The 10,797-nt window shown below is 45.3% G+C and overlaps 1 protein-coding gene across 1 annotated transcript in view; it reads right to left on the bottom strand.

Moving 5' to 3' along the window:
* Nucleotides 1-435: 435 nt before the first annotated feature.
* KLRG2 (killer cell lectin like receptor G2) overlaps nucleotides 436-10,797 on the bottom strand; it is a 42,817-nt gene continuing 32,455 nt past the window's right edge. The window contains exons 2-5 of the mRNA XM_037837737.1: nucleotides 10,376-10,477; nucleotides 9,809-9,954; nucleotides 2,530-2,633; nucleotides 436-1,943 (exon numbers count right to left, since the gene is read on the bottom strand). Of these exons, the coding sequence (XP_037693665.1) occupies nucleotides 1,823-1,943; nucleotides 2,530-2,633; nucleotides 9,809-9,954; nucleotides 10,376-10,477 (473 nt within the window). The 3' untranslated portion in view covers nucleotides 436-1,822. The remainder of the gene's footprint in view (nucleotides 1,944-2,529; nucleotides 2,634-9,808; nucleotides 9,955-10,375; nucleotides 10,478-10,797) is intronic.

Genomic DNA, 10,797 nt, shown 5'->3' with positions numbered 1-10,797 from the left:
AATATGAACTAATTTTAATGAGCAAACTTATGGAATTAAGACCTGCAGTATAGGTTACCAGGAGCTAGAATGAGGGGAGAGAACTGGGAGCTGATGTTTAATTTGTGCAGAATTTTTAATATGGTTGATTGTAAAGGTTTAGAAATGGATGGAGGTGATGGGAGCATATTATTGTGAGTGTAATTAATAGCAATGAACTATAGGTGTGATTGTCATCGTACAGGGAAATTTTTCAGTTTGCTAAAGCTACCAGAATGCAATATACCAGAAATGGTTTGGCTTCTACAATGGGGGTTTATTAGCTTACAAACTTACAGTTCTAAGCCCATGAAAATACCCAAATTAAGGCATCAACAGGACGATCTCTCTTTGAAGAAAGGCTGCTGGCATCTGGGGTTCCTCTGTCACATGGGAAAGCATATGGCTAGTGTCTGCTGGTCCTTCTCTCCCAAAGTTTCATTGCTTTCAGCTTCTGGCTTCAGTGGCTTCCAAAATTGATTGGGGTGATGAAAGCACAACTCTGTGATTATGCCGAGAGTCACTGATTATACACGTTGGCTGGACTGTATGGTGTGTGGATAAAAGGATGGGTTTTTTTTTAAAGCAAAAGGAATAGAAATGTCTGCCTCTATTTTCATACCAATTGTTGGTATATATGGCCAGAGATGTCTTGCTATTCCTCCCATTGAGAGGTGTAATCTCTACTCTCCCTTTGAAAGTGGGCTGGACCTGTGACTTGTTTACATCAATAAAATGTGGAACAAGTGATATTGTGTCACTTCTGAGGCAAGGCCTTAAGAAATCTAGCTTTTGCTGTCACCTCTTTGGGAATGCTCCTTCTTGGAATCCAACTGCCATGCTATGAGGGAGCCTAAGCAGACAAATGGAAAGGCCCTTCCTCGAACCCCAACACAGACACACCTTCAGGCTGGTTGTCTCCACAGGAGTGGTGGAAGAGCTGCCTCTAACCTTCCCCTCATTTCTCCAATTTCATTTCTCACTCAGGCCCTAAGCTCTGCAGTAATCTACCCTTACCAAGCCTGGAGTGACTCCTTGCCCTCTTCCACCCAAGTGGCCCTTTCTTCCCTGCCTCTCCCCAGACTCAGGCATCACACCAGCCCTATATGTCAGATCCCTGATACAGAACCTTGCTCTCTGCCAGTGTTCTGCCAACTTTCAGGGCAGGGAGGGAAAACCCCCTTTTCTCCTAGGTGCTGACGACTTGTTTCCATTTGCTACTCTTCCACAGAGACCGTTGGTCGGCTGTGTCAGCTGTGTGCCCAGCCATCTGGAAATGGAATTTATAGTAATGATGTTATCATTGCCAAATCCCATTGCAACAAAACAATGGAAGACTCATTTCAGTGAGAGCTAATGAACACAGATTGGAATCAACTACTGTGATCATTAATCCTTTCTTTTCCTTTATGATTTAAAGGGTGTGTGTGTGTGTGTGTGTGTGTGTGTGCGTCATTTTAGCGGCTAAGGGAGAGAATGGAGGAGACACCAAAACTTGCAAATGCTTTAAAAGAAAAGAAAAAAGAAAAAAAAAGCCCACCTCAAATTCACTGAACAAACCAGAGACTGGACACTAAAATTGGTGCTCAGACTGGAGGCCACAGAACATCTCCTTTCCCTCAGATGTAACCTTCTCGTAGCAGAAGCCCAGCTCCCTGGGTTCACCCAGGCAGGCCCCCTTGAGTACACAGGAAGCAGTCCCAGAAGCCTGCATTCGGGGAAGCTGCTGCCCGGGCTCTCAACATGGCCTCCCCTGTGGTGGGGTGTACACTCCCCAACAGGCTCAGGGCAGGTAGAACCTGAATCACTTGGCCCCCTTGGCACAGAGCCAGGGTCTTGGAGAGGTACAGTCCAAAGCCACCAGCTTGCCTTCCTCCAGGCTCCCACAGTTCGGGTCTGAGTTGTCCTTGTCTTCCTCTGGGAGTCTGGGTGAGAGAAGGAAGAGGGCAAGGAGCTTAGGATGGTGATGCCTCCTTGCCTTTGCAGGCCCTCTGAACCATGTGCCTGTTGCCCTCCACCAGCCCTGGGACTATGTCACTGCACAGAAACAGTGGGGTATCTGGAAAGAGCACTGGAGCAGGAGTCACTGGGCTGTCCCCTAGTTCATCAGCTATGTGGCATTGGATGAATTTCTACACCTGAGTGGCAGACCCCTTATCTGTAAAACTGAGATGACAGCCCTGCTTGGGTTTGAGTTGTTCTGGAGGACCCAAACAAGGGACGGGGTAGCATGGTCTAAACAAAACCATGGCCCTGTACCTAGGGATAGAGTTGGTTTCACAAGTGGTGCTCCAGGCACATAGCAAGGAGGCTGAATCTGGGGACAAATGGCAGTGAGGATAGGCCCCCAAGATCCAGAAGGGCCCTGGGGGAGAAGTTTTGGCAGAGGAGGGAGAAGACCCCCAGAGCTCTCTAACATCTGCTGTGATACGACTCTGGTCACACTTGGGGGCCCAGACTAGTGTGCTTGGGACAGAGGGGGACTCCCACCCAGGCCCACTGGTCACTCACAGCTGGGGTGGCAGAGGGGCCCCGTCGATCCAGTGCCAGCCCTGGGGGCTTCGCCGGGCCCCCACCCAGGTGTACTTGGTGACTTGGTTCTGGCTCAGGAAGTCCTGAGGAGAAAAAAAGCAGGCTGGTCACTCATCTCTGGACATTGGTGCAACTCACCTGGATCACCCATTTTTCCTGAGTCTTCAGCAAGTTCCCAGCTCACCAATTCAGAGAAGTGAGTCACCTCAACCTGAGTTGGTACCAAACTCTGATAATCTAAAAAGTTTTATTCGGTGCTTACTGGTTGTCAGGCACAGCACGAAGGACTGGGAACCCAGAAATGAGAATGATTCTATCTCAGCCCTCAAGGGGAGAGATGTGGGCACTGATCACCAAAGAGCAATGCACAATGACTCCTTAGTGGCCCAGAGCAACAAGGAAGCTCAGAGACGGGGGTGGTGGGGTGGGGGAGCAGAGGCCCTGGTAAAGTTGGAAGACTTAAGGCCTGTTCGGATGATAGCAAGTAGCTTAGTTTGGCTGGAGAACAGTTCCAGGGGTTAATTAGGCCACTGAGGCAGACTGGGAACAGATTGTTAACAATACAAATGTCAACAAGAGCACAAATTATGCTCCCTCAATTTAATGCAATATTCTTAAGACGATTTAAAAAGATGAGTATGATGATGACGCAGCAATGTGGGAAAGATATATGGTATGTTAAGTGAAAAAGCTGAATCAAAATTGTGATATGGTTATAATAATGAAAAAATATGTATACACGTGGATGTAGACATCAAGCAGCAACAAAAAAATAAAACAAGTTTGTTAGATATTAAGGATTTTTTCTTTTAAATATTTGTTCTTGGTGTTATTTTTAACAATGAATTAAAACCAAAAAGACATCTTAAATCTGTTTAAAAATTTTTAACTTTAAAAGAAATTAAAATATCGTAAAAGGCCCACTGAGTAGTGGGGTGGGGGGGGGAAGTGATGCTGGCACAGACCACATCAGTTCATTCTTTCTGGAACATAATTTGGTGCTATGTAACAAAAACAGTAACACTGTTCCTACTGATTAAAAGGGTAGTTTCACTTTGGGGAATAAATCTAAGAACATAAAAGGAAGAAAATTAACTCATCCAAAGATAACACAGTGCTATTTATAAAGAAAAAAGTAGAAACCAACCAAATGTTCAGCAATCAGAAAATAAGCAAATTACGGTATATTAACATGATGGAAAACTACAGAGCTATTAAAAATGACTAGTACATGACAATGACAATACAAATGGAGTGGTAGACACTGAAGTTTTAACATATGTTCAATTCTTTTTCTCTACAAAATTGTTTACATTACCAATGACATAATCTTTATAATTAAAGAAATTAATTATATGGGAATGAAAAGGTAGCACTTGTGATGGCTTGGAGTGGTATGTACCCCAGAAAGTCATATGTCTTAAACGTGATCCATCCCTGTGGGTGTGAACCCACTGTAAGTACGACTTTTAATGAGGTCACTTCAGCTAAGGTGTGGCCCACCTCAATCAGGATGGATCTTAATCCTATTATGGAGTCCTTTACAAGCAAAACGACATTCAGACAAAGAGAAAAAGCCACTAGAAGCAAGAAGGTGAAATTCAGCAGTTCCTGTAAGAGAAAGGAGAGGCCAGGAGAGGCCGCCACTTGCACTGCCGTGTGACAGGAGCCCAGGACCAAGGACTGCCAGCAGCCAGCCCCAGAACACCACAGTCCTCAGGGAGAAAGCATCGCCTCGATACTGCCTTGATTTGGGCTCTTCCTAACTTCAAACCATGAGCCATTAAATTCCCATTGTTTAAATTCACCCATTGCATGGTGTTTGCTCCAGCAGCCCAGGAAAGTAAAACAGCACTGGAGTGATTACTGCGTTCCAAGGAGCCACTCCTTTCCATCCTTCAGATCTCAGCTTAAATGGCACTTCCTTTGGGAGCCACGCTGACCCCCCTCCAAGGCAAGCTAAGATCTCCTCTCTCCCCTGTGCTCCCAGGCTTTCACACTTTCACAGCATAGTGCCCGTTGTGCTGCATTTTAGTTCCTTGCTGACTTGTCTGTTTCCTATATTACATGGCATACTTGGTGGGGTCTGGGAGCCTAGTCACCATTGCACTGTCAGAGCCCAGAAAACAGTAGGCCAGCATAACAAAAGCTGCCTCGCTGTGCTCACTGCCAGTAATGAACAGTTAGGTAAACACAGCCACATCAGGCCAGCCCAGAGGAATGAGCTCGGACCCATCTCCTGGACCTCAAGGAAGCAGCAGCCGGTTGACAGCCAAGAGAGAAGGCACAGACGATTTCCAGGTCAAAGGCTGCAAACTTTGCTCTTTGTCTAATCACCAAGATCAGACTGCAAATGTAAATGGAGAGTGAATTTCATTAACAGGGCAGCCTTTCGTTGGCTGGTCATTTCCTCTATCTGGGGATAGGGCTGATGGGGCAGCCGACAAGCGGACTCACCCTCCCGGGGGCAATCAGTAGCCTGTTTGATTGGGGGTTGGTGTGGAAGGAATATCCAGGCTTAGTGCTTTTGCCAGGGCTGAGTGGGACTATCACTGTGGAGAGAAGCAGAGCTTTGGAGCCAAGCAGACCCATATTCAAATTCTGGTTCCACGACTTATAAACCTTGGGACCTCAGGCAAGTCACTCAATCTCTCAGCACTTCAGTGTGATCCTCTGTAAAACGGGCTGGCCTTCGCGGTGAGGTTTGATATAGTATGCATAAAGCACATGACAGTACTCATTAAAGGCTCCCTCAGCTGTGGGTTCTCCTCACAGTCTCTGACATATGGTGTGCGATGCACTGTGTCCCAGCCGGGGACACACGTGACCTTATTTGATGCTTACACCAACCCCATGAGGATCCTGCCCTTCTTTTCTGTTCTAGCCCAGGCTACCTTCCCTCCCCTCCCTTCCCTTCCGGGTCTCCTGGTGACTGGAGCCCATGGCCTGTCCCCTGCCCAGCTCCATGTTCTCCATTACTTTCTTCTTTTACTCTAGTAAAAGTTCAGGCTCTATTAACCTGTTTTTATTGTTAGCAAAAATTATGATGTGGGAAAGGCATTGTCCAGAGAATCAGAAATAAATTCCAGGAATTACAAGACTTCTGAGTAATTTACGGCTCAAAGACTTGTTCTCTGATGATGGTGCAGGAGATACTAGGCCTTCCACTGCCTTAAGGTGGTGTTTCTCCAGCTTTCCCCACCAATACGGGGAGGAGGAATGTGATCCTGAGCAGAATACACTTGAAATCTAAAATTTTACATCTTAAAATTATTTTTTATGCCTTCATACATTCCTGTTTTAGTGATAAAATGTTTCAAATCACTTGGCAATCTTAATTCTATGATGTATACTTATTTACTACATTTTTAACTTTTTGAAATCAAGAGGTGTTTTACATTCATTGTGTACATTTAATTTAGTTTCTCTCCTCCACCTTGCAAAACAAAGTTGTTATTGAACCAATGGTGAGCAAGTCTTACGACTGATGGCATCTTAGATATTAATGAGATATAGTAGTTAAACTTCCTCATTTTTTTCCTAACCTTGAGCAAAGCCAGCTCTTTGGTCTTAGATGAGCTGTGTTTACGCTGGAATAGCTGCTACTAGGGGGCAGGGTGGCCGCACTCCTTGTCCAGCCCATCCTTGGGCTGCTCCCCTGCTCCCTGCCTTGGCACCTCCTGGAGCTGCTGGCCCTGTCCAGGGCTCAGGAGGATTCTAGAGCCCCACAGACACAGTATTACAGCTTTGAATTGCCTGGATCCAAATCTTAGCTTTAGTATTTTCACAGGCTGGGAGCTTATCCAGATATTTTTTCTTCATCTTTACTTATATTTCAAAGGGTTGATCTTAAATGCTTGTTTTTTTAAAAAATTCTTTATCACAAGCCTGGTTTGCAATTTAGGGAGTTAAACCCATCTACCCCTTTCAGGACCCACCAGCAACAAGGAGGCTGTTCGTTCAGCCAAGGTTGAGCCTGTCTGATGAGAGGCTGCAGAGCAAGGACCCTTTCTCTCATTGGCTTCCTGGGCCTTTTGGTCCAGAGGCCTGGTAACGGCTTCTCTGCAGAGCCTCCTCTCACAATTATAACAACTCAGGGCTGGAACAGGCCCAGGCAAACTCTGTTCAGTACCCATCTCTTCTTGCCTTCACAGGCTACCATTCCTCTAGCATTTCCCCCCTAGTCACAGCATATATTCTTGTAGAACATTTATAAAACAAAGCTTCAAAGAAGAAAATAAAATGACTCATAATCTTGCCTCCCAGTGGTAACCACCATTACAGTATTGGGGTATTTCCTTTCCATCTTTTTTTTGTGTACATATGTATTTACCATATTGGTACCTAGACTTGATTTTTTTCTGTCTACCTTGTATCTTTCCCATTTCCCCATTTTAAAAAAAGTAAACATTTTTCTTAGTCATAAAATAAATAATCCATATTCACTACAAAATATTGTCTCACAGATTTTCACATGAAAAAAATGGGAAGACACAGAAAGCCTTTCTTCTCTCTGCTGTGGGAGATAGGAGCATGGAGAGGGCCTGGACCCAAAGCCAAAGGACCAAATGATGGTTATGACCCAAACACAGTCTTCGGGGGAGAGGGGGCTGTCTGAGCCAGGCCACCTAAGTGCAAATTTCTTCTCTTCACTCTATGAGCTGGGGTATAACTTACTCAATTTTTCTCTGTCTCAGATTCTTCATCCATAAAACAGAAAAAAGAATAATATTTACCTCACAGGGCTGTTGGAGATTAATGAATTAATGTATGCAAAGTCCTTAAAACAGTACCTGGCATTACACAAAGGACTCAATAAATACTGGTGATTATTACTGAGGCAATTTAGTTTGAGATCATGGACTGTGGAGTCAGATCTGCCCCAGTTCAAATCCCCAATCCACCCCTCCCTTACGATCTCTAACCTTGGGCAAGTCACTTGATCTCTGAGCCTCCAGCTCCTCCTTAGAGCTCAAACAGAGAGCACTTGGTGCAATGCCTGGCACGTATTGAGGATTTTTTGCTGCACTGCCTCTGCTCAGTGCCAGGCCTTGGACCAAGCATCTCATATCGATTACCCCATTCAGCCCTCACAAACAGCCTATGAGGTAAGAATTATACCTTATTACCCCCATGTCATTAATTGGGAAACAGAAGCTCCATGAGGTTGATTTCGGTAAGTGGCACAGCCAGGATTTGAATCCAGATGATATGATTTATGATTCCAAAGCCTGTGTTCCTCACCACTGTTTCAAAGAATACAGACCTGGGAGTATACAGGCCGGGGTGCCATATATACCTGGGTGTTGGGGTGGGTTGGGGAGGGGGGTCAGTATAGGATACCGGCTTATGTGGCAGTTCTGGGAGATGTAAGAGGGAGACTGAAATGAATTCGCGTTGACCTTAGGCAAACACATCTGCCCGGGACACTCATCAGGAGCACACACAGGTTCCTAGTAGGGCCAGCACCTGGCGATTTCTGGAAGCCCTGAACCAGCTGTGTTCCTGGCTTAGCCTTGAGGGCAAGCCTAGCTCCTCTGTGAAGATCTGGGACCTGCAGCCATGTGGAGCTTTCCTGGGTGGAAGACAATGAAGCAAGGCTTGCACAATTCTGGGGGCGGAACTGTTTCCAACCTAGAGTTCTATACCCAGCTAAGCTATCAATCAAATGAGAGGGTAGAATAAAACCATCTTCAGACATAAAAAGTCTGAAGAAATTCACCTCTCATGTACTTTTCTTCAGGAAGTTTACAGAGGATGTATTTCACCAAGGAAAGGATATAGCTAAGAAAAAGAAAAAAGAAAGACATGGGACCTAGGAGACAAGTGATCTGAACTAGAAAAGAGGCAAAAGGCATAATGAGGAAGCAGATGAACAAAAATTCTAAGACAATAGCTCTGCAGCAGACCTAGTGAGCAAACAGTCCAGATTAGAACAAAGTATAGACTCCAGAAAGCTGTCTCACCCAGTCTCACGGACCTCTTTCAATTTTCTTTGACAGGCTCATGCTGCCTTGCCCACCAGTGTTATAACACATGATATTTATCTTACTGAGATGTCTCCCTTCCTTGTTAATTTCTACGTATCCTTCATTTCATGTAAATGTCATTTTCCAAGGGAAACCTTTCTTAACCTTCTGATCATGTTCTCCTGTCACACACTCTCATAGCAGTATTGTGTACTTTTCCTTCATAGCACTTAACATGATAATTAGACAGATATTTCTATGGTTTCTTGATTAATGTCTGCTTCACTCATCATTCTCCTAGCTTTGTGAAGTTGGAAGTTGTGCTATTCTGGCTCACCTCCGAATCTCTAGTGCCAAATGCAGCGTAGGTGCTCAGTAAATACTAAAGAACTGCCTGAAAGAATGTTCCATTTTCATACATAACATAACAACTAACATAAATTCTGGGCATCTGCCCCCTGTCAGAATTAATCCAAGGGCTGGATTCAGTTTATAAATCTTTTTGTAGCCACTCACAAACGTACTGTAACTGACTGGATTACTATGCAGCAAATATTCTCTGCCTTCTCTGGTTTGATGTTGGGCTTGGCCATCTATTGACTTGGCTAACGGAATGTTAGCAGATATAACATGAGCAGAGACCTTAAGTGGTACTTGACTTTGGTTTGGTTCTTGCATTTCTGCCATTTTCCTTTCAAAGAGCGCCTCTCCAGGAGATGGATGAGAGACTCATAGAGCAAACGTAAATCCATCCCTCAGCCTCAAGTCAAGCCCAGCCTATCTGCAGCCTGAAGCTGAGCTGTCCAGCCAAACCCAGCCTATCAACAGTTGACCCACAGACCAATAATCAAGAACTAAATGTTGTTGTCTGAAGTCACTGAGTTTTGGGGTGCTTTGTTACCCAGCATTATCATAGCAATAATTGACTAATATACCCACTAAATGCAATTTTTTTCCCATACTACCTCCCATAGAGTACACATGCGTCTCCCCCATGAGACCTGGGCCAGTACAGACTGGACCCTGAGCTCACTGTTAACTGTGAGATATAAGCATCTCTGCTCCAGCCTTCCTAGATCTATTTCCACTTCTTATAATGAAAAGTAAATTGAAGATCCTGGAAATCTGACTTTGGATCTCCCTGCATTTTCTTGATTTCTCTGAGCCCTGGTGACTTCTTCTATAACGTAGAGTTGGACTAGTTGTTTTGAGATTCCTTCCAGTGCTAGGATTCTGTAAAGATTCCACATACCTCTGCTGGTCCCCCACCCCTACCCCACCCTTCTCACCTGGATGTGGCTCAGCAGGGGCAAGGTAGCATGGTGGGCTGAACAGAAAGCCTGGCTAGCCTCCCAGGTCTGAGCGTCCACAGCAAAGTAGTAACAGTGTTCCTCAGACCACATCCAGCCCTGGGGGCATGGCCGGCAGCTGGCCCCTGCAAGCACAGAGACCACTAATGAGCTTCAGGGTAAACTGTAAATAGCTAAACACATGCACATTAAAAAAAAAATCTGGCCCCCTTGACTGAGGGGGCAAATCTGGAGGGATGGAACTGGCGAGCCCTGGAATGGACAGGTAAATAGGACCCAGGAAAGTTGTAAAGTTTATGCAGCGCATAAAGTTCTCCTGAGAGGGGGCTGAAATCCAATTGCTTGTCAGGGCACAGGCTGGGTCCGTGGAAGGAAGGAGATCTGTTCTCTTTGCAAAAGGCACTCTTGGTTCAACAAACCCTTCATGTTCAACAAGGGTCTTGTGCTGCCTTTTTCTAATTCTCACAAAAATGCTATTAAGGGCTGGAGACAGCTCCAGTGGGGAGTGAGGAGGGAGAAGGGAGGGGACTGGAATGGGGCACATACCTACTCTAGAAGCGAGGACCACAATGGTGACCGCGGACACCGCCAGGAGCACCGCCATAACTGCCAGGGCCCAGCGCAGGGATTTCATGTATAAGGGCAGTCCTGCAGAGGGGAGAGACATACAGGTTAGGAGACCACCACCTGTATCCAACTCAAAACTGTCCTGACTTATTTCACCAGACATCTTTCCACCTCAGCCCCCAAACATCAGCCCAAGACACCAGGAAAATTCATTTGATTAAGGTTAGAATTTTGTATTTGGGAGAAAGATGGTAGAAGATGTTCCACTTCTTAAATAATTAGATATAAAATGCCATTCAAGAAAGAGAACAGATAATTGACAAACACCCATTTCTTAAAGAATAGACTCAGGTTACAAATGTCGTTCAGAATAGGGCAAGGATCCTGCACCTCAGGAGCTA

Source organism: Choloepus didactylus, chromosome 5, assembly GCF_015220235.1.
Source record: "Choloepus didactylus isolate mChoDid1 chromosome 5, mChoDid1.pri, whole genome shotgun sequence".
Taxonomy (NCBI): Eukaryota; Metazoa; Chordata; class Mammalia; order Pilosa; family Megalonychidae; genus Choloepus; species Choloepus didactylus.
The sequence above is the reverse complement of the archived record's forward strand: the minus strand, read 5'-3'. Positions and strand labels throughout refer to the sequence as shown.